General features: G+C 38.3%; 1 protein-coding gene across 19 annotated transcripts in view; it reads left to right on the top strand.

Moving 5' to 3' along the window:
* The window catches only part of gab1 (GRB2-associated binding protein 1), a 112,228-nt gene that overhangs the window by 77,552 nt on the left and 9,939 nt on the right, over positions 1-24,737 (top strand). For 16 of the 19 annotated variants that reach the window (XR_012367719.1, XR_012367721.1, XR_012367720.1 and 13 more), the window contains 5 exons: positions 10,465-10,690; positions 11,164-11,253; positions 12,063-12,691; positions 20,619-20,713; positions 20,835-21,129. Coding sequence is in view for 16 of the 19 variants with exons in the window: in XM_055205144.2 (XP_055061119.1) it covers positions 10,465-10,690; positions 11,164-11,253; positions 12,063-12,691; positions 20,619-20,713; positions 20,835-21,129 (1,335 nt within the window). In the remaining 3 variants the exon portion in view is untranslated. The remainder of the gene's footprint in view (positions 1-10,464; positions 10,691-11,163; positions 11,254-12,062; positions 12,692-20,618; positions 20,714-20,834; positions 21,130-24,737) is intronic. The other 3 variants (XM_073863075.1, XM_073863090.1, XM_073863085.1) reach the window with 1 other exon arrangement.

Genomic DNA, 24,737 nt, shown 5'->3' with positions numbered 1-24,737 from the left:
ATGATGAACCGCTAATATATAATGTAACGGAAATAAAATTAACGAGTCATTGGCGGATACAGGTCGGGAATCAATAGGCACGGGCGGACTGCGGGTGTAAATCCCAAGACCATTTTGACTCGATACCGTACACGCTAATAGGCACCTGTTTTATAAATGTCTAGAAGGTATCATAGAGTCTCTAAGTAACAGAGCGTTTGAGACAGTTTAGGAAGAGAGGCGCCCAATATAATGTAAAATATGTGAAAAATAATGTGTTATTTGAACAATTAACCATGAAAACCTATTTTAGTATACCAGATAAACAATATCAAAACATTGATAAAGGGTATAAAAGATAATTTTTAATATACTTTAATATAATAAATAAGAGCAACAGTCCTGGTGGCACAAAATGGTGGCACGCTGTTTCATTGGCCCTCGCATGCCATATGCATAGCCACAAGATAAAAAAATCTGACTTAATTGAACAGTTAATATTAGAGGTGTACGGGATCGCAGTTGATCCATGATTCATACGGATCACAACCCACTGTTCAGCTCGCATGTGATTCCCGGATTAGTACCCAAACGTAAATAGGGGAAGTTTATAATTTGCATGTCTTTCAAAGGCTTGCAAATGTTAAAATTCAAGTGATTTTAAACACACTAACTGCAATAAGGTGCTAAAGTGAGCAGTTTTTTGAATGCACAGACGCACATGCGGTTGAATATGTCCGGTCCAACTCCAATCAGACGTGATTATCCCTATGCCCTTCAAAGATCAGAACTCTTGAAGTGTAAACTTTAGAGAGAGTTGTGTTACTGTGTCTCATACTGTAGTTTAAAATACTGTAGATTAAAATACATTTGGCAAAAAGAGCACTGAAATGCAATGTGGAGCGACCTTCCTGAAGCACCGTTTGGAATTTGCCCTCTGTGCGCCTTTAAAGGGCCATTTCACCGATAGGAACATTAATCTTTATAGAAAGTGGGTCATATTTGTAGTCAAAATGTAACATAAATTTAGAATTTTGTGGCTATTTGTGACTTTAGAGCACATTTGTATGAAAAACTACAACTCCCACTATGCACCACAATGCACAGCTCTGCAAGCCACTCCCATTAATCGGAACACAGCTCAGATATGATATTGTGTAGATAAATGCCACGTTAGTAAAACAAAGAAAACAAAAGAAAATAGCCACCACCACTGTGTCTGACAGACACCAATCATGACTTACTTTTAAACGTGATGTTACATTGTGTTACACACAATAACACTGTGGTCTGGTGTGTAGCAAAGTCTTATTCAATTCAAACAGTAACGTGCGGTTTCAGATCCTCAGTACAAATGTCTTTTTTTTTTAAGTACTTAAAAAAGGGTATGCATTTTAAATGTTTTAGTTTTACCAATTTTCTTTTTGTCTCCAGGTTACTGTAATTACATCCGTGTTATATCGGCCTCACTGCTCTCAAAATATAGACATATAAAACACCGCTCACATATCCTATTGTGTACATAAATGCCACTTTACAGGGAACTACACTGCAACCAAAATGGTCGCATATGCGACCTTTTGAACTGCCGTTGTGACCATCATTTTTAATGGGTCGCAAATGTGCTACCTAATGTTTTGGACAATATGCTGTGATTGACTATGAGCATTTATTGGAGCAGAGATGTGGATTTTGGGAGTGCGTTTCGTGGCGTGCTCTGGGCCTTCGGCGCGTTGGCTTCGTTTTGCGTGAAAGCACGTCGTGTCTCTCCCTATGAGTGTGCGTTCGCGTGCTCTCTGTTTCTCAATGAATTTGGTGCGACGCGAAGCAAGCGCAGTGTCTTCCATGTTTCTGAACTTGAGCAGAGGTCTTTCTTCACTGAGGACGCCGGACCCTTATGGTTCCGGGTTTATATTTTAAATGGTCAGTCGGGTCCGGTTAGGACCTAGTTTAATTACTTTGGGTCCCAAGTATGATTAATATTGTGTGTATAACACGAGTCGATCGGAAAACGGCCATGAGCGCTACTGCGCTAAAGCTCGATTGCAGTTTCAGTGTGCCTCCGGTTTCTATGGCGATGGTTCTTGTTACGACCACGCGCTGCATTTTCTTTCTCACATTTTTTTAATAATCTTATTATTAATAAACCATATATTTTCTAAAACCATATCCATATTTAAAAAGTTTGCACAGAGATTGTAGCAAAAAAGCAGTGCTAATGTCAAGCCCATTGCACTGAACGAGCAAAGCTTAAGCTGACCCGGGATATAAAAAACGCAAAGCAATGTAAAGTCTGTTATCGGGACAGCAAGTAGACTTTTAAATCTGAAATAATGAGTGGATTAAGCTTTTTTTAATCGGCAAGAGAGAAATAGAAAGATAGAACATAAGCAGTAAAAGTGCCTATCTAATAGAAATTATAACCATCATAACACCAGTCACATTTATAATCTATAGACCTGCACTGTCTATTAATATACTATACATAGTATTGTATTATGTTGAGTTTGATAAAAGGGGTCTAATTACTTCATATATCAGTGCAAAAACAGTAAGTGTTTTCGTGGTGCTTTGACAAACAGTGTCAGCTTTGTTAATGGCAAAGAAAGTTTGGGGTGGTTAGATTAAAGAAATATAATGTGAAATTAATATTAATTTTCAATAAATCAAAGTATTGTGTTGTGTCAAACATTATTAGTTCTTTGTCACATGTATAGTAGACCATTATTTGTCAGTGGGTAATGACCGGCTACCACCACAAGTAAATTTCAGATCTGTGGGAAACACTGCAACGTTTAAGAAAACAAGAAGGCATGTGGTTTAAAAGATAGCAAGTAAAATAAAAAGCATATCTGTATGCAATACAGTTTCATTATTGTTCATTATTATCCAGAGCGCCTTAATATAACTTGAAAAAAATATGTGCGACCAAATCATATTTTGCGCCAGTAACTGAAAAAGTTGGTAGCGCAAGTGCCACCAGTGGAAAAGGTTAGTGTAGTTCCATGCTTTAGTATAACAAAGAAAATAGAAACACTCACTTTAGTCAGACGTCCATTTATCCCTGCATCCTCCACACAAACGCGTCCCCTGCACAATATCTCCACAGACGCGCTGCCTCAGCTCTGTGCTCGTAAGCCTAAACGCGTCTTTGAAATAAGCACGCGCCCAGAAACATTCACAAAACAAACGTTTATATCCTTATCTGATGGAAAAATGTTAAACCGAAAGCACACAGCGCGAGTCCATCCAAGCTCATATACTCCGCAGCGCGTCTGCTCGTAGGCTAATCCGAAACACGTCTGTGAAATAAACACGTCCAAACACGCGCAAAGTTGCTCTCTTGCCTAGAAACCTTCACCAAAACAAAACCTCCATATCCTTATCTGATGCAGAAATGTTAAAAAGCAAGTACACACGAGAGTACTGGCAGTAGTCTGTCCAAGCTTCTCTACGCAGCAGAGGCCGATGGTTGCGGCGTCTTCCCCGGGCTCCTCTAATCAGCCGAAGCCAAGGCTCCGGCCTACTCCTCGGGCTTCTGTTCCTCCATCTGCCTAAGCTCTTTGCTGTATTGTGGCTCATAAAGGTGCAATGAACAGCGGATTAGAGCATCACGCTTGTGAAATCACCCTCTTACATATAGTATTCATTAACTTCCACTGTTATTGTAACATGAAGTCTGGCTCGCTCACAACTTCTGTTTAGCTTAGCTTAGCATAAAGATGGCGCCTGATCGTTTTTTTTTCGTCTGTGTTCGTATATTTTCGTAAGTCCCACCCACTGATCTGTAATAGGTCTGTAGCTTGAGTGGGTCCCACCCATAGCCCCCACCTTGGAAAAATGAGGAATGAGTGTCTGTAGTCTTTCACACTCAACAGAGATACAGGTTTTACTTTTTTCAATGACGCAAAATGACGATTTTTACATCATTGAAAGAAGGAAGTGCCTCACTGAAATCAGTATTTCTCCTGTCTCAGGGGAAACTGAGGGAATGATGCACGACCATTCAAAAACATGACTGGGGTTCTAACTATACAACGCTTAAAGGCCGTTTTGCAGGTTAAATTTTTCAACGAATTTGTGCAATTTGCTTGTTGATAATAAACATTTAAACTGTTATCCATTTGTATTTTATGTTGTTGGGTATCACAAAACCCGAAAAAGTAGGAAAAAGTACAGCGGTTTGCAATGATTCTCCTTTCCCCCACAACGCACTGTATGATGTCACGCTTGGGAGAGAATTTACCAAAGCCGCCTTGAGAGCATTAAGAATGACTATAGAAAGACGAGTAAAGTACAGTTCTGATAGCGCAGATTATAGATAGATAGATAGACAGACAGACAGACAGACAGACAGCCAGATAGCATAACGTTAGCATATCTTCGTGTAGAAAGTAAACAAACAATTAACATACTCGTGCATGCTGGCTTGAGGGGGGTCCATGATCCTGCCTGAAATGAGTGTAACTTTATGCGATCTTCAGCACAAATGGTTTTGGCAGCATGTCTCTAATCCTGGAAGCTGAGTGAGGCACGTCACATCTGTTCGCGGGGACCAGCGACCAAAACGCACTCACTTTCTTACAGCCAGTAGCGGAATGGCAATCGGGAGAGTCGGGACTTTCCCGGTGGGCCGATCTGATAATAGTTATACATTTCGAGTTAACACCGTCTGCCGGCGTGATGTGCGCCGGTTCCCGCAGCCCGCTGGTCAAACTGTGCAGCCTCTCTGGTCAAAAAAGTATATAAAAGTGCTCAACTTGTTCGGCAGGTCCAAACATGTACAGGATTTATAAAAATACGGTGATCAATAAACGGTTCCTCCTCAAATGGCATAGTCTGTCGTGATGTAAAAAGCCGCCGAACGCCTGTTTATTACAGTATGTATGCGGTCGGATCCGAGTGTGCTGCAGCTGCTGACTGCTGCTGCGTATAAAATGATCGTGTGATTCGTTATAATCGCATAAACAATATAACAAAGCATCCTTTTATTTCACAAAACAATATATTTGAGATATTATTTGATAGACTAGTAAATGTGGATTAAGGATGTTTAAAAATCTCTAGCCTGGTGGTCAGGACATGAATGGACCAAATCAGCAGATTTGCGAAGTTTTAGTTATCTCCACATATATCATAAATAATAATTAGCAGGGTAGCTTTGCAGTATAACACATTATATATTTCCTACGATGTATATATGATTTCCAAATTATATACGTGAGTATTAAACAGCAATAAATGTCTCATCTATCTCTATGGCTCTGGCTGAGGCTTTCTCCACTTCTCCCCAACGTGACGTCATCGCAGAATTGCGTAAAAAAAAACGTTAATACAGGGAACTGCACTGGCCTTTTCCACTGGTGGCACTTGCGCTGCCGACTTTTTCAGTTGCTGGCGCAAGGTGTGATTTGGTCGCACATATTTTTTTCAAGTTATATTAAGGCGCTCTGGATAATAATGAACAATAATGAAACTGTGTTGCATACAGATATGCTTTTTATTTTACTTGCCATCTTTTAAACCACATGCCTTCTTGTTTTCTTAAACGTTGCAGTGTTTCCCACAGATCTGAAATTTACTTGTGGTGGTAGCCGGTGAAAAGGGCAATCATTACCCACTGACAAATAATGGTCTACTATACATGTGACGAAGAACTAATAATGTGTGACACAACGCAATGCTTTGATTTGTTGAAAGTTTATATTGGTTTCACATTGTATTTCATTAATCTAACCACCCCAAACTTTCTTTGCCATTAACAAAGCTGACACTGTTTGTCAAAGCACCATGAAAACACAATATGTATAGTATATTAATAGACAGTGCAGGTCTATAGATTATAAATGTGACTGATGTTATAATGGTTATCATTTCTATTAGATAGGCACTTTTACTGCTTCTGCTCTATCTTTCTATTTCTCTCTTGCCGATTAAAAAAAGCTTAATCCACTCATTATTTCAGATTTAAAAGTCTACTTGCTGTCCCAGTGACAGACTTTACATTGCTTTGCGTTTTTTATATCCCGGGTCAGCTTAAGCTTTGCTCGTTCAGTGCAATGGGCTTGACATTAGCACTGCTTTTTTTGCTACAATTTCTGTGCAAATTTTGTAAATATGGATATGGTTTTAGAAAAGATATGGTTTATTAATAATAAGATTATTAAAAAAATGTGAGAAAGAAAATGCAGGGCGTGGTCGCAAGAACCATCGCCATAGAAACCGGAGGCACGCTGAAACTGCACTCGAGCTTTAGCGCGGTAGCGCTCATGGCTGTTTTCCGATCGACTCGGGTTATACACACAATATTAATCAGACTTGGGACCCAAAGTAATTAAACTACGACCTAAGCGGACCTGACTGACCATTTAAAATATAAACCCGGAACCATACGGGTCCGGCGTCCTCAGTGAAGAAAGACCTCTGCTCAAGTTCAGAAACATGGAAGACACTGCGCTTGCTTCGCGTCCCACCCAATTCATTGAGAAACAGAGAGCACGCGAACGCACACTCATAGGGAGAGACACGACGTGCTTTCACGCAAAATGAAGTCAACGTATTGAAGGCTCAGAGCACGTTATAAAACGTATTCTTAAAATCCACATTTCTGTTTTAATAAATGCTAGTAAATCATAGCATATTGTCTAAAACATTAGGTAGCACATTTGCGACCCATTAAAAATTAGGGTCGCAACGGCAGTTCAAAAGGTCGCCTGTTAATACCAAAAACGTAAAAAAGTGGTCTTTAAGACCATTTTTGAGACATTTTAAAAATTATACACATATCTTGAGTGATTTATGTACCCATTAATCGACAGTATTGGTTAACCTGCAACACGCCCTTTAATGCAAATGGGTGAAGTTTCCCTTTAAGTGCACCCAAAAGTGCATACACAGAGAGACGCATCTTCACAGGACACATACAAACAAAATAATCTTGAAATACCACAGTATTCTTTTTCTAATAAAAACATTTGTTTATGTCTTAAGTGTAGGCATAGATTAGAGGCAGAAACCAGGTCCATGGTTATCTTAAAGAGACAGTAACCTCAATTAACCTATAGTCTGTGTCATTAATGTTATTCAAACAACCCAAGATAAAGAGAAAATAATTTCTGTAGCTCTAAAAATAATTATTATATTTAATTTATACAATAAAGACAGTGTTGTTATTCATTTGATTCGATTTATGTACCTAATGCCAGTTTTACCTTACTTAATGTGCAACTTTGTTCTTTTCTGTAAATGTTTGTAATTTCTTTATTTATTTTTTATTAGATTTTCCCACCCCTTTTTGCTGATCTGAAAAATGATGAATTTGATGAATCAGCAGCAAGCCTGACAAACAAGGAGGCAGTGGAATAAAAGTGCAAAAAAAGTGATAGAAAAAGACAAAGTTGCCCTTATAGCTATTACAAAACTTTAGTATCCTTTAAAAGATGACAAGTGGTTTGTAAGATCACTTTGTAACTGGTGGAAAATAAACAAATAACGAACACATTGAGCTACATGACAGTCACAATTTACTGAAAGACTATTGCACTCATATCAGTTTTTTCCACATAGCCTGAATCAAATGTGTGTGTGTGTGTGTGTGACCTACGGGTGGGAATCGCAGGGTACCTCACGATACGATTCGATGCACGATAAACGTCTCCCGATAACGGTAGTGTCACGATTCGATGATTCTCCGATAATCGATGTATTGCTTGCAAATTATATGCCGATACATAACGATATCTGCCAATCTATAAAAACAAAATGTCCAGGGAAAGATTAAGTGGAACTTTTCTCTTTATGCAAGTCCACAAAAAGTTTTTAGGTATAGTGCTCCCAACTACCTTTTTTACTAAGACCACTGTAGCCCCTGACTGAAAATTTTAGGAGTACAGAAATGTTAGGTGCACACGTTATATCAATGAATGCAATTATTTACTTTTTCCCCATAATATCTGCATAAGCCTACTGGCAAATACTTATTGGCAAATAGACTTCTGTATATGCATTGTTGCATTATGCACAATTGATCAAACTTTAATAGGAAGCAACAGACCCTTTTATCTGTAATGTTCATTTATAAGTTGTCCCGCTCTCTCTCTCTCTCATCTATGCCATATTTAATGACCCCGCATCTTCTCGTGGTTAAATCTGTGTTTGATTTCAAGTTCACGCGGGGCTGCGCAGACCATCGTTATATTACTGAGCGCATTGTGACAAAGAATAGACGCGTCATGCAAATGAGCTGTAAAAACACGAACGCACATTCGTTTTTCTGTGGGCTTGCAATCTACTCGTCTTTCAAACTGAAATAACAACTAGAAAAAAATGCAGGTCGCCCATGTGTGAGTCTCATTCGTGCACAGTCTGAAGTCCTGAGGTAAATGAACAATATATATGCAATGTGTATAACATTTCAAGCACATTAAACATTTTGTGCTGATAGCTTTTCTTTGTAAACGGACACATTTAACAACATACAAATGTGTTTTGTATAAACATTTCTAATTTTACCAGCCCATCAATGGTATAAAAGCATTTCGACTTAAATGGCTGAGGCATATATTATTTTACGTGCATCCTCCATCCTATCCTAATTTCTTTCAGCGTTTGTTCATGTTTTCATCATTTCAATCCACTCTGAGCGCCACCCTGAGGAGCCATAAAGTAATGGCGCTGGGAAATCTATTTAGGGGATCTTGTTTATTAATTAATGTATCGATATTTGAAGCCAGCGTATCGATTCTTGTATCGCGGAGGCTGACGATCATACATTGCCATATCGATATTTTGGCCCACCTCTACTCTCCACCATTTACTAGCTAATATCTCATTCGATGTTATAATGACACAGTTTGTGTCATTATAAACATGATATTTGTAAAAAAAAACAATAGTAATAGAAATGGTAATCAATATGATAAAAACATGGTTACCAAACTTTTGCTGTAATAAAATTTTAGTATTTTATTTATAAACACTACTCATAAATATATTATTTTGCAGACAGTCAGCAAAAAGTAGGCTAAATGGATGTGATTTGGTATTGAAATGTTTGGCTTATTCTTTTACAAAATTGGAATCGAAACTAGGAATCTGAAAGAATCAGAATCGATAATCAGAATCAGAATTGCTAACCTAATACCCAACCCTACTGAAAGCCTTGAGCTGCCTGCACTTAGAGAGTAAAATGCACCCAGTGAGTGAGTGGGTGTGTGTGGGTGTCAATGTGTCTGCGCAAGTGATGTGTTTGTGTACGTTTTGATGAATAACTGAAAGCGGAGTTTCATGAGAGATTCGTACAAAAACCACCCCGTTAGCCGCACTTCTCTGACCTTGAGAGGAGGCTGTTCAAAGAGAAAAAGAAATAAAAATAAAGTTAAAGATACACAAAAGCTCTTTTAAAAGACTGGAGAAAACGCACACATAAAACCTGAGAGTGAGACTCAGCCAGGATTGGATTAGTGGGGCTTTCATTGGCATCTTGTGTTTAGATTTCCTCTTTACGCAGTTCTGTACTTTCACACGACCTGATCTGTCCTTTTCAAAAACAAAGATTTTAAATCTGCCTCATTGTAACATGATGGTTCATGATGGTTACCCATCCGCCAACAGCCAAAACAAGACTTTCCCTGACAGCATTATGGAACACGGAACACACCAATTGCTGTTATGAATAATTAAGCCAATGTCTTCTCTTGTGATAAGAAAACAGCCTCATGAATGAAAGTGTAATCAATGCATGGACTTGATAATAAAGCACATTATTTGGTGTATTTAGTATAATACAATGTGTTTTTGTGGTTTAAAAAACACATTACTTTCCACATATCTTAAATAATTTTTGCTCCTCTATGCCATGCATCTCTGAAATGCGTCAATTTGTACAAAGCTCATTGTTTTGAGAAAGCGTGGTGTGCTCCAATTGGCCAGCTATCACGTCCGTTGTGATTGGCCGAACACTTTAAGGGTGTAAACGGAAATGTAACACTCCTTAGCATATTTGGAAGATCAGATCCCAAAGCAAAAGTGAATGGCAGGGTTGCCAGATTTGCATTTCAAAAGCAGCCCAAGCACTATTTAAAATGAGTCCTTAAGCAGCCCAATTGACACTCAAATACCAACAAATAATGAACAAAATCCTTCCCTCTCTAACCACAGAAAAACGTCAACCTGCAAAAACAGTTTAAAAGTAGCTGTGGACCTGGCAACCCTGGTGAAAGACAGGCCCTACTTACTGGCTGTGTAACATTTTAAAATATCTTTTTGGGTTTCAAACTTGAATATTTGCAACTTTACAGATCTTCTATATGCACAGACATCTTTTAACACTCTAAAGGAAAACATGAAATCGGATCATATGACTCCTTTAATGTAATACTGCCCAAACTAAGTTTATTTGGTCTTTAGTGTTTCTCAGAATTTGTGATCTTATAGTTTGCTGCTAAATAGAAATGTTCTCTTTCACTTCCCATGTTCTCTCTACAGACTCAACAAAAGTCTCTCACCAACCAGGTGTGCCAGGGGGTCTGGTGGTGGATGTGGCACCTAATGTAGGATTGGGAGGAGTGGTGGGGGCTTCGGCACTGGGTAATGTTCCCCCTCCTTACCAGCCCGTCAATGTCAGACACCTGGAGTCCTCCTCCAGCCAGGATGAGCCTCAGGACTACCTGTGGTTGGCTCACTGTGAGAGCAAGAAACCTGAGCCAAACAGGTAAGACGCAGTGTAATGAGATATAGTATAATTGGTTAATATAATTGCTTGCATACTAGTTTATGATATTGGTAAACTGAAAAGTATGGGTGGGCTGTATGACACTATGCATCTCATGTATGTGCATATCTTCTTATCTTACAACAGCTTCAACATGGCTATACAATTGTTATGAATTGTTACCCGTTGATTTGCATGTATAGGTTTCCAATTAAAATCACAAAATCCTCAAAGTATATCAAAATCTACCTTTATTTGTAAATTATTAACTGCATTATCAGAAAGAGCATTATTACATGTAATATGATAAACATTTTGGGTTGAATTTCCAGCAAAACAAAAGGCAAGATTTAATATCCCCAACTCGGATAAAAAGTCTCAGAGTTTACAGAAGTCAGTCTCACAATCTTTTGGTGCTTTGAGTGAAGACCTGGATCAGGGTCTTACTGTGTGTGTATTTGTGTCTGGTGTAGTCCAGTAGCTCCTCTTGCTGTAGGGGAGGAGGAGCAGGAGTACCTGCTCTTGGAGGAGTGTGAGACCCGAAGCGCTCCTCTTGACAGTCAGTGAGTGGAGAAAACCTGTGTGAAGGATGCAGCACTAATCTACACAAACATGCAAACACTTTGTGCTAACAGCCAAATAATACTTGAAAATCTGTTTGCACACTTCCTAGATTAACTTTAAAACTTTATTATTATATTTATTATAACTTTATTTTGTTTGTTATTAATATTGTATAAACTCGGAGTGATTTAACAAGAGTTTAGTAAGATGTTGTGGTGTGACGTGTGTAGTGCGGCCTCACGATTGGTCGCGACTGGTCGTTTGCAGAATAGAAGTTTTTAAATGTGTGTGTACTGTGTATAATAATTATGTTTATATAAACACACACACATAAATGTAAATTTTAAGAAAAATATATATTTATATAATAAATATTTATATTTATATATAATATAGATTATATATAAATATAAACATGTATATACACATGCAAATGTTTCTTAATTATATACATAATTATTATACACAATACACCCACATATATTATGTAAACAAAAACTTTTACTCTGCAAACGATTAGTCGCGACTAATCGTGAGGCAGCACTAGACGTGTGCATGGTTTGTTTTGGACTATGCTTTTTAGTTTTGGTTTAAGAGGTTAATCCAGACTAAGATTTGCATTTTGTGTTCAAGACTAATTTGTATTGAGATCTCATAGCTGAAGTTACTTGCAGGCAGCATTAAGACATGCGTAGTATGTTAGAGTTGTTATTGTTCTGGTGCCATTTATACCAGCTTGGTGCTGAAATGTATTGGTTGTGTTTTTATCTGATTAGTCTTTATCTTATGTGCCTGGTCTTCTCCACAGGGCTCATGCCGACTGCTCCAAGTCTACCTCCTCCGAACCCGACTGTAACGACAACCTCCCTTCCCATTGCACGCCCACCTCCGCTTCCTCCTCCAAGCACGCCTCTGTCAATGGCTTTTTTCCTGGGCTCTACGACTCCCCTCCTTCACGCGGGCACTCTCTGTCGGCCGATTCGCAAGGCCTGTACCACCTGCCCCGAAGTTACTCTCAGGACACTGTGCTGCTGCCGAAGTCGGCATCCTCGCCACCTGCTCCCGACGGCGAGCTTGATGTCTACGTGTTTAACACGCCTGCCCGCAAACCCTCCTTAGAGGCCCAGCTGAGGAACTTGTCGGTCAGTTACGATATTCCACCCACACCCGGAAGAGACAGCACCTACCAGGTTCCTCGTACGGCTGGGGTGGAGGCTGTTTCTGTGGCCACAGATGTGGTACCCCCTCCTCGTCCGCCCAAGCCTTCATTGACCACAGGATCAATTCCACCTGATCGGTCGCCCACAGACACTTACGTGGTACCGCGGTCAGTGTCTGAGACTGATGGAAATTACTGTGTTCCATCTGGTTCAGGAGGGAATAAGGCGCTGAGGAGCAACACCATTGGTACAATGGATTCATCACGCCTGCGTAGAGGTAGGGGCTAACTTGTAATATTGCTCACCTGTGCTATTTCAGCTTCTTTGGTAAAGTTTAACAAAGCATATATTAAAGATATTTTTTATGAATGCAGGGGATTGGTTTTGAATGTGGACTGCTGACACACAAAGGTTGCATGCTCAATAGTCCAGCACTGTTACCGTTGTAATGCCAGGTTGCTCTAGGCTGGTCATTAATGCAGTTACTCAGTGGCGAGATTCTTTAGATATAATATACAGATGCCAGATTTAATGCAAAATTTGTAATTTATGTGATTTGTATTAATAATGTGTTTATTATTACTCAGCTGCATCTCTGTGTCTGACTGGAGCTGCATGTGTATGGAAGGTATTTTTAAATTAATTAATTAAATGATAAAATAAAAAATTAAATCGCAAAATATGTCCCAACTTTGAAATTAAATGCTAAAATAAAAATTAAAACATTAAAATTTAATTATTTCATTTTCATTTTCAACTTGATGAAGCATCATTCTGGCCAAATTGAAAAATAAAATTAAATTGATGATTTGACATTTAATTTTCCATATTATCTTGAGGCAAGACAGCCAATATTAAAAGAAAAAGGCAAACTTGAAAAGGAATCTATAAAAACATTTTTAAAAGGCTTTTTTTCATGCCCAAGCAATAATAGGGACAAAATTAAAATGTAAAGTTTAGTTTTAATTTTATGTTCTGTTTTTTTTTTGGTTTTCATTTTCATTTTCTTGTTCATTTTTATTTTCAACTTACGTGATCACGCGTACTCGTTTGTAAACAATGCGAATGTTTTTCAATCCGAAGCGTGCAGTCTGCTGAGGTTGCTTATGTAGGCTGAACTGCACAAGCCATAACATATTACATGATAGCAAATATAAATGAAGACAAATAACTTACAGTTTCTTCAGGAATATATCCTCCTCCATTGCGTCTTCCATTGTTCTTCTTCTTAGGTAACGTTAAAGATAAACGCTTCTCTTCCTCAATGTCCAGACATAAATGAAGATATTCCTCATGTGTGTGTATAAAGTTTATAATCCAAACATGCGGTAAAGTCTTTAAATCTGATAAAACTTTACGCTTTGTTTATTATTGTTGGAACTGCTCGTCTCTTCATTACCATGTCAACAGCCTGTGGGCGTGACCGCATTAGAGATAATGAGCTCAGCCAGGAAAAACGGTACTCTCTTTACTTCAATGCAGATTATATAAACAGGTAATATTTGTTTTTGATTATAATTAGCTTGTTTAAAAGTAGACATTTCAGGCTTTCTTTGGATATTTGTATCATGTTTGTGTGACGAGTATTCGCGGAGTTTCAACAGATTTTTGTAACGTGATTTGAGAGACAGCTGGTGGAGACAGAAATGTCTGAATGCGCACCCTGTTTATTTTCTTTATTTGACAAAAAACAAAGATCTCTTGTTATTGTGAATGTACACTAATTAAAGAGGACCCTTCAGAGTTTCAAATGATGTCAAACACGTAAGTGTTTGATTATTAATGATGGAGTATTTTAAGTTGATTCTGCTATGATAAGGAGAAAACGCGTCAAAACGCGTCCCCGCGTTTTTGGACCCCTGGGGGTTAAAAGAGGCTGGTCCGCTGTTATATATGTGCGTATTTTTACACATCTGATCCGGTGAGGCATCAGTCATTCTCATACACATACAGTAACACACAGTGTGATAATCGTGCAATACATGCACCGAAATCCGTGAAGGACTGGTGTATCATATGCTCGCAAACTTGAAATTTGGCGTATAGCACGATAATCACACTGCGTGTTATTTGTATGCATTTCATGAGAATGGACAAACACAGCGACCAGTCACTTACTTTTGCAGCGGGCACACTGGTACGTAGAAGACTTCAGCCTTTGTGACAGGGCTCAGCCATGGCCCAATTTAAACCTTGCATATTTGTAAGTGGTCCTCATTTGTAACGCTGATTTGGGCATAGGGCTGTGACCATACGATTTTGTTTTACAGCGGTGAAGAAGCAACAAAATCACGCGGTAGGCTGTTAACAGCACAACAACCCACCCCAGGAAAGCAGTAATCTTATATATTATTAAAACAACAAATTATATTAGCAATAACAACATGATATGTATTTCTATATGCGTACTGTTGTTTTTTATATCTTTTGAAAATACTATAAATTATAGACCTTTTATGTCATCGTTTATAACCCATTTTATACAATACGTTTAATAGAATAACAACCTGAAAAGCTGTACAAAGAACATGCAGAGTTTAACATTGTTTCCAAGGTGAGTTGTGCAAAACCTTGATTCCTATTTCTGTAGACATTGTTTTTCGGTTAACTGTCCGTGGATAGATACCCACTACTCCATATGCAACTTGTTGAAACATTGAATAATTTATTGTACAAAAAATGCGTTACAAACAATGACAAAAACTGTTCCATAATTCATATTAAACTTAAAAGATATCGAAAATAAATATTAGTTAATATTATTATTGTTAGTATGTTTGATTCGATTTTTCAAAGCAGATACAAATCGAAATAGCCTATTGCATCATTCGTAAAAAGCTCCACAAAACTTAAGGATACTCCCATCAATGCTTTCAATTTCACCTGTCCATTTACATAAGGCATAAAAAAAAATTTGTTTGGTTCCGGTTTCCGACCGACCCTGCCAATTTATGTGCGACCCAAATTTATTTTATGAGCTTGGGGAAGAAATAATGCACATTAAATAAATACACAAATAAAAAAACTTTGGAGCGAACTATAATTTACCTTTTAGTACAGCACCGTTTTTGTAAAGTACGCGATGCAACGTCCTCTAGCAATGCTAAAAACAAGGCAGCTATACGGTCGTTAACACAATCGTTCACACATCGTTGTCGTCACTTAAAAAAGCACTGGTAACTTTTGGTGTGCATTCGAGATGCTTTTTCGTGCACAGCAACGTAATCTTTTGCCCCCGCCGAAAGTTGTAACTTACAGACCAAAAAAGACGAGCTGAACAACGATATGCAAGTGGGCTTTTCTCTTCCAGACAGGACAAACCAAGGCTCATTTTTGCGGTCAGAAAGTGAATTATAATATTTGAATTTATGGTATTATGACCAGGGCTTCACATTAACACCTGCCAAATGCGGGTAGATTTCGGCCGTTGCGGGTAAGACAGCCAATCCCACTAGCCACTTTAAAAATAATTTTTTAATTGTAGTTTTCTTAAAAGTTATGCGAAATGATAAACAATACGCAATGCGACAACTTCCATGAGCACTCTGCACCCAGCGCAACGCAAAGAGACCGTTTGTTGAGAGACGCGCACCCGATCAGCGGGGCGTTGAGGACCAAAGCGTCACCTTCCAGAGAGCGCGCGAGAGCTGATGGATTTGCGAATGCACAAGGACGCAGTCTGAGCGCATACACACTTTGGGAAAGATAAAACAATTGCATGGAAGTGATTGATTAGATATAAATTGCGTGCAAACTCTCAGGGCAAGAGCGAAGAGAAATTCAGCGCATACCTGAATGCACACGAAATCAAAGAAAACCCGCCAGCTGAGAGGTTTGCGCATCATTTTAATGTTACAATAATGCCCTCTCAACATTTGTCATTAAAAAGTCTTAAATCACTTTTATCAGTAACAATGATCAAGCTTATAAAATATATCTGCATAAACTAGCTGACAGTAAAATTAATGTACATATCTTGACAGTATTTACTGCTGTTGTTAATAAATATTTAAAGTGGTTGTCGATGGGTTTTGTGTTTATCTTTTCAGTTTAGAATTAGTGTTTCTTCTACACCCCTGCTCTACTTTTAATATATTCATTCAAAGTTAATCTATTTATGCCTTACTTACAAGCATGTTTTTCACCTAAATATATGATATGATCTATACTGATATACCAGCTATATACCAGCTAATAAATGTTGTCTTAATTCGGGTAGTCAGACTGCATTTGAAATTCAGTCTGCATCTAATTTAGCAAGTAAATTAGCTCAAATTAAAGTCATTTTAGGATGCCAAAGTCAAGTTTAATCATATAAAATTGATTTTACCAGCAACAAACATTTGGCCAGTGAAAATGCTGAGTGGCTAGTAACTTCGAAAAACTAGCCACTTTGGCTGGTGAGCAAAAAAGTTAATGTCAAATCCTGATTATGACAAAAGAGATAATCCGTGGAGACGTGCTGCGCTGCGTGAGACAAACACGCAATATACCCAAAGTCACCTCATATATCCGCTATTCAATTAAAAAATTTAACAATTTCCTACCTATCCCTTGCTGCCACTGAAAAAAAAAAAATAAATAAATAAAATCCCTACCGACCCATGACTTAAACTGACAACCAACCAGAACCAAACTTATTTTTTTTATGCCTAATCAAGAAGATAATAAGTCTTTTATCCCGAGCTGGAGAAATTCGCTTACAGCAGCTCCAGATATAAACACAGCATTCAACCAAATAATGAGTCAGTAAGCGCTCACTATTATTATCACCAATGCACAGTGCCTGCTTCTCCTTGCGCGAGAAAGCTTGTAATGCACGTGGTTCGGACTCTTTGCAGCTGAACTTTCATGCACATGGCGGATGTTGTTATTCACAGAGGGGTTTAAAACTAGGCAGTAGGGATGGGACGATTACCGGTTTCACAATTAACCATGATCAAATGTCCTTGTTGTATTGTCAGGTCAGGTCAGGTTTGTATTAAGTTTGTACGGTTGTATTATCGTTAAAAATGTAATTATCATTACAACCGTGTTTGATTACCGTGATTTTGAAAACTCACGGTAAATCCTGTCCAGCCAGAATCAGCTTGACGCAGGCGCGCGCATGCAACATTGGTTTTTGCACGAGAAGGTGTGGCGGAAGGCAGTAACAGGTGCACTGTGTGTTTTAATGCATTGTTTGTGTGTGCATTTGATGTTCTAATTTAAAGCGTAACTAAACCCCTGGTCAGAGCCTGACTCCACCCACTGGCAATATTTGAAAAATGCAAGAAAAGTGGGCAGATCCCAAAGGAGATAGAGGGGACAAACTAAGCTCGTACCAAGTGTGTGGTGAGATCGTAACAAGGGCGTGGTGAGCTTGAAACTGCTTACATCACAAGTTTTTTTTTGGCCCCAACATCCAATAGGAAACTTCAACTGCAGTAGCCACCGTTCAACCTGAAGAGGGCAGCACTCAGACGTTTTTACACCATTGTAGTATTGAAAGACTTTATATCCAAATGTCAAAAAACGTACTCAAATCAATGAACAGCACTAATAAAGCATCATTCTTACAGATCATTAACTAAAAAAAGTTGGTTTAGGGTTTAGTTACTCTTTAAAGTACTGTTCATTAAAACAGGTTCATACATCTCAGGGCTCCATGTTAATGTTCATTTAATGCAGGGGTGTCCAATACGACCAGTCGATCGCAAATGCAATGCCGGTAGATCGCACATAAGTTAATAACTGTGTATGCTGCTCCACGCCTCCACGAGCTTCGGAAAACAAAGCGCCAAATTGCCATTATGGTCTTAGAAACAAGTATTTTTGAGTTGCTGCGCATTTATTCTCAAGTGTGTTTTTATAAATCTATGCCTGCCCGCTGCAGCGGAGTCGTCTAACTTCCGAAATTTGGATGCACATTCTTGCCTTCATGCAGGAGCTGATCGACACGCACAGTGTATATGTGTGCGCGATCGATCAACCGACCGAACGAACGAGAGAGAGAAAGAGATGCTGCTGATAATGTTGTCATTTTCTAGTTTATTTCTTCAAAACTGCATCTCCGCTATAAGGAGTACTCGGCATGTACTCAAGGATTTTTTTAACTCCTCAAAAAGAATGGAGTAATGGTGACAGCCCTAAATTCATCGTAGAGATAGTCCTCCTCACACATTTAAAGTGTTATTAAAATATGTAACAGTGTTTTGTTAAAGGAACAGTATGTAATGTATATTTGATGTATATCAATTAATCATAAAATGGCCCTGATATGTCACTAGACATTAAGAAATCATTTACATTTCAAATACTTATATTACTGACAACAGTGGTCCGGCCAGGATATTGTCATTTAAAAAGTGGAGTTGCAGCCCTCAACTGATGTTTATGTTGTCATTTTGTGTATTGGCCACCAGTTGTGTGATTGCAGTACCAGTTTTAGCCACAAGTTTTGTGATTGCAATACCAGTTTTGGCCACAATCCTACATACTGTTCCTTTAAAAAATGTTTTTAGCAGGTATGTCTTCTCGGCTTTATTATTTTAAAAGTAGATTGCCACACAAAAAAGGCTGGACACTCCTGATTTAATGTTTATGCTTAAAAAAGTGCATATAGCTGCTAATTGTATTTGTTGTTTGCTGTTTTTCAAAAATAAAACTTGTTTTCAGTGTGTGTATCAGTTCTTTTTGAACATTTCCTTCTCAATTTAAGAAAACCATGATAATATTGATAACTTTGGTCACTATAATCATATGAAATTTTCTAACCGTCCCATCCCTGCCAGGCAGTGAGTTGGTACCGTTCAAGAAATCAGAGCACTTGGGCATGACACGCTTCATGTTTAAGAAGGTTGCGGCCGTGACATCACCGCACCGCATTTATGTGCGTAGCTCGTCTTTCACGCTTCAGCTATGGTCAGAACTGCAGCCTATGTTGTGTCCAGTGCAGTGTGACAGAGTAGACCCCGAAAGACTTACATAGGGATGATACTTGTGGGCAGTACAATCGACACGTTGGCCAGTACAATCGACACAGTAGCCTATCTGTACAGATGTGAAGCTAAGATTCATCCAAACAGTCGCTAAGTTTGGCTAAATGGGTCTAAAAGTCGCTAGATGTAGCAATAAGGTCACTTAGTTGGCAACACAGTCGCTGAGTTGGCAACACTGCTTCAGCCAATCCCTTTTTTTAAGCAAGTAACACCCACCCATGATTAGCATTGAATTTTCATACAAGTTGAAAATAAAAATGAACACGAAAATGAAAAAGAAAATGAAAACCAAAAAAACAGAACCTAAAATTAAAACTAAACTTTACATTTTAATTTTGTCCCTATTATTGCTTGGGCATGAATAAAAAGCCTTTTAAAAATGTTTCTACAGATTCCTTTTCAAGTTTGCCTTATTATTTTAATATTGGCTGTCTTGCCTCAAGATAATATGGAAAATGAAATGTCAAATCATCAATTTAATTAAATTTTTCAATTTGGCCAGAATGATGCTTCATCATGTTGAAAATGAAATAATTAAATGTAATGTTTTAATTTTTATTTTGGCATTTAATTTTCAAATTTGGGACATATTTGGCGATTTATTTTTTATTTTATCATTTAATTAATTAATTTAAAAAAGACCAAAAATACCTTCCATACTGTTATTCTGGTGGACTACAATGTGTACATACTTGGAATGTGTTTTTTGTGTTTATCCTATCCAAACAAGTATTAAACACACAATCCTGTCAGTCATTGCCTGCCGACCTTGGGATTCAAGTGGGATCAAAGAATTAATGTAGGCCTTTAAAATGTTAACAGTACTCTTATGTTTTGCTTTTTATTGTTCTTTTCTGTCTTATTTTCTTAAAATGAATGTTTCATGTATACATTGAAAAGCACTAAATCACATGACCTACAGTATGTTCCCTGGGGATCATAAATGCTATTTTTATTGTCTGTACCGTTTCTTATTGTCTGGATGAGTCAGGATATTTTGATAATGAAAGCTCTTTGTACTGTAGGAAGATGTAGTCATGAGTGGCTCCCTCCAGTGTTGTTTGATGGGATTGTAAGAGTTTTTGATGTCCACTCCCTTGTTCACAAACATCTTTCTAATTATTTTTAACTATATGGACACGATAAATAAAACAAGTCTTGTATTTATTTATTTTATATTTTCTCAACTGTTTAATATTTGCTTATTATGCATTTATTTCACAGATTATGGATCTCAAGACTGCTATGATGTACCCCGTCCCTTTCCTTCAGACAACGTTTGCTCATTCGATTTTAATGAAAGCTTTAACACCTATTTTGTAAGTTTCCTTTGATCCATGTCATCACATTTAGATCAAAATCACATGTCCAAAACAAGCTTTATCTGTTACTTCCCGAAACTCTTGTAACCATTTCCTCCCTGTCGTTGGATGCTTGTAGAAGAATAAAGGCATGGTGCCTGTAGGCTCCACTGAAGAGGTGGATGAGAACTATGTGCCCATGAGTGTCCACTCATCATCACATCACCGCTCGGGCAGCCTTTCTGAACCCATCCAGGAGGCCAACTATGTCCCCATGACTCCAGGCACAGAGTTTTCTTCCCTCGGAAAGCAGGTGCCACCTCCAGCCCACATGGGGTTCCGCTCCAGCCCCAAGACCCCACCACGTAGACCAATGCAAATAACCGAATGCCAACCACCACCTATAGACCGAAACCTCAAACCTGACCGTAAAGGTGAGTCCTGGGGGTTCTGTGTTTTCTGGGTGTAATGTAGAACTGTGTGAATGTCTACATCTAAAGCTTTTAAAATTTAGCTTGCTTTACATCTTTCTCAAAAACAGGTGCTGGCCCATGCTTATGAAACGTAATATTTGCACCAAATGCTTCCGTTTACTGACATGAAAATCTACTAACATTGATTGTATATACTACTAACAGTTTCTTCATCAGGGTGATTAGCCCATCCTCATTAGATCCTAATTCGCATTACAGATCTTGCTTGGGGACCTAGTCCGCACCACTCTTTCGGTTGCTTTTGCTGTTTAATCGTTAACATGTGACCTCATAAATGAAAGCGGCTATTGTTCGACAGGCTCAGAGCCCTGGGTATGAGGGAGTCTGTCTGCACTGTTAGCCTGGAGCGGTCACCTCTGTCCCCATTGTGCTTTAGTGAAAGACCCCTTTGATGGCCGGACCTGCGAGGGGAATTTCAATCTGGTCTAAAAGAAAGCAGGATGCACTGAAGTCGCACAAGCGGGCAGAAACAGCAGCAGCCACAGCTTTATTGATCTAAACGTTAATGGCCGCAGCCCTCTGCACTCATCTGAAACCATTTTGTATCTTCAGTTATGTGTTATTGTTTTTATAGACAATGTCCATGCACAGGAAATGCACGACATGGCTAAAAGTATGTGGACACCCCTTGTTATCAACGGGTGTGGCTGTTTCAGCTACATTCATTACTGAAAGGTGCATAAAATCATATGCAGTTTCCTTACACAAGAAGAATGGGAAATACAGTTTCTTATCCAGTGTAATAATGTCCCTGTGTACAGTCAAATAGATTGGAGTCAGACTGGAGTCTGATGTTAAAGAACTCTCAAAGCCCTGACCTGAACCCCACTAAACATTATTGTAGTAAATTGCTGACCTCTTTTGCGCTAGAATTGGCACAAATCCCCACAGATGTTCCAAGATCATGGAAAACCACAGAAGAGTGGAAGCTATTATGGCAACAAAAGGACAACCAAGACTTATAGAGGGAGATCTTGACAGAAATGCAATATAATTTACATAACTACATTCTTAGTGGTGTATAAAGACCTTACATAATAAACTGTATTTTTTTAATTAAATGAGCTGTTTTTATATACGGTACATATATTGCAGTTCTCTCCTTACATGGTAGTCGTCGTCATGTTTCTACAGTAGCCCTACAGACAAATTGTTCTACAGAGCGCATTCTGTCCCAGCGTTGTGTCACGACCTTTGTTTGTTGCGACGACATGTTTGTCCTGTGGCGGCTACCATATGCATTTTAAAATCAAGGAGTGAGCTGTTGGTTGCAGTTAGCAATCTTACCCCTAGATACTGCTAAAATTTACACACACAACCTTTAAAGGAATAGTTTACTCCAAAAATTGAAAATTCCCTCATTATTTACTCATCCTCATTCCATTTCAGGTAAAGACTACATTGAAAACTAATTACATTTTACAACCTCATCTGTTGTAAACAATCTTAAGATCATCAATAGCTTTTTGCTAGAGATATTGTTTTTGTGTGAGCTTTGTTTTGATTTCATGTGAGAGGTTAAAGGTGTCATGCTCACGTCAGAACTTGACTCTCTTGTGTATGGAGTATAGGACTGGGTTAAAAATATTTATTCTCTGATTTTAATCAATCTTCAATTTAACAAAAAATGTTGATTTGGGAAATCCCTGATTTAATTCTTAATGTCGGAGCGGTATTTCAGAGGCAGGGCTCGATGATGAGGAGTGCCCGATGGCCCAGGGCAAGCGAGAGCCTTACTCGGGCCAGTTGACAGAACTGGCAACTAGGGCTTTGAGAGTTGTCATAACCACCGCACCACCACAGTGGTGACGTGCGACCCTCGCTGGTGTGCACATCACAAACTATGACAAATATAAAATGCAGTCTCCCCAGCGAGATGTCTTCAAGTTTGTGTGACGTCCAGCAGACTAAGTGCACTATTTGCAAGGGGAGGCAGCTGATATCAGTGATGACCTGCTGGCTTGGGGTCAAAACAATGAGGCAAGATATTCTTTCTGGGTAATGGTTTTGAAAAAGTAATAATCTGCGTTACCAGATCAGAACACGTTTTTGGCGCAACTGGAAACATTATAACCCTAATAAGGTTCCTCACTTGAACCATGTTTTGTTTCATTGATGAAAGTGCTAAAATAAAGCCCTAATTTTTATATTTCAAAATATATATACACTGTAAAAAAAATCCATAGAAATTGCAGCTGGGTTGCCGGTAACTTGCCGTGGATTTGGATTTGTGTTTTTTGCTGGCGACATTTTCTTCAAAGTTAAATTAACTTTGAGTAAAACTAAAAAACTGCATCAAGCAAAACATTCTGGGAAACAAAATCTGAAGCAAAAAACAGAAAAAGGTTGATGATAATTTCTGATTCCCAGAATGCTTTGCATGAGGCTGTTATTGTATAGTTTTATTCTGCAAAGATAAAGACTTGTTAATATTTAAAATTGATTTAACTTTGAACAAACTCTTGCCAGTGAATTACATGGGTTTGGATCTGTGGTGGATTACCGGCAACCCAGCTCCAATAACATTGTAATTTCTACGGATTTTTTTTTACATTGTATGCATTATATAAAAGCCTATATGCGTCAGTGCACGCGTTCCATCAAACCAACCGCACCACTGCAGTGAATTGGTGGTAAAAATTAAGCAAAAAAAGATCTCAATGTGTTCACATGCTATTTGAGAATTTTTTTGTGCACACATGCTCGGGAAAGCCGCATCTTAAGGGTTCCAGATATTGAGCAAATACTGGGTTTACGTTTTCTTGTGCTCGAACAGACATATTTACACAAAATTATTTAAAAATGCCGCAATTATCCTCTGTGTGTTATGTGAATGAGAACATTTGAGAAGTAAAACGCGTGTTTATTAACAGTATATTGTATCGTGTATTACATGTATGTCTTAAGGGGATAGTTCACCCAAAAATGAAAATCTGTCATTATTTACTCAATTTCATGTTGTTACAAACCTGTATAAATTTCTTTGTTCTGATGCACATAAAGGAAAATATTTTGAGAAATGTTTCTGACCAAACGTTCATGGACACCAAAATACTTCCGTAGTATTTTTTTCCTACTATGGAAGTCAATCCGACCGCACACCCAATGAATTCCTACAAAGTTTTAATGAAATATTGATTACTAATCGAGATTGGATTAAATTGGAATTTATTCGATAAATTCCATAAAAAAAGAATCTAATTGAACCACCAAATTGGTCGCAACACCCAGCCCTAATGTGTATAGTATAAATAAAGGAGTTCCTTTTAATTCACTGTATTGCACAACCACTTTTCTTTAACCATGGGCCAAGCACAACACTAACTGTTCACTCATTGCTTTTCAACACCAGTGTTTTGTTGATTGTTGAGTTGTATGTGCTTTCTGGTGCTCCACAAGCTGCAGGGTGTTGTATTTGTGGTGTATGTTCAAGCTTCTGCTGATGATAATGAGATTCGAATGGCTTAGGCGGTGTTTTATCTGCAGTTGTTGGGTACTTTGCATCTTAGTGTGTCTACAGTCTGTCTTCTAGTATATTTCTAGTTGCT

This window comes from Misgurnus anguillicaudatus, chromosome 3, assembly GCF_027580225.2.
Source record: "Misgurnus anguillicaudatus chromosome 3, ASM2758022v2, whole genome shotgun sequence".
In the NCBI taxonomy this organism is placed as follows: Eukaryota; Metazoa; Chordata; class Actinopteri; order Cypriniformes; family Cobitidae; genus Misgurnus; species Misgurnus anguillicaudatus.
The sequence above is the reverse complement of the archived record's forward strand: the minus strand, read 5'-3'. Positions and strand labels throughout refer to the sequence as shown.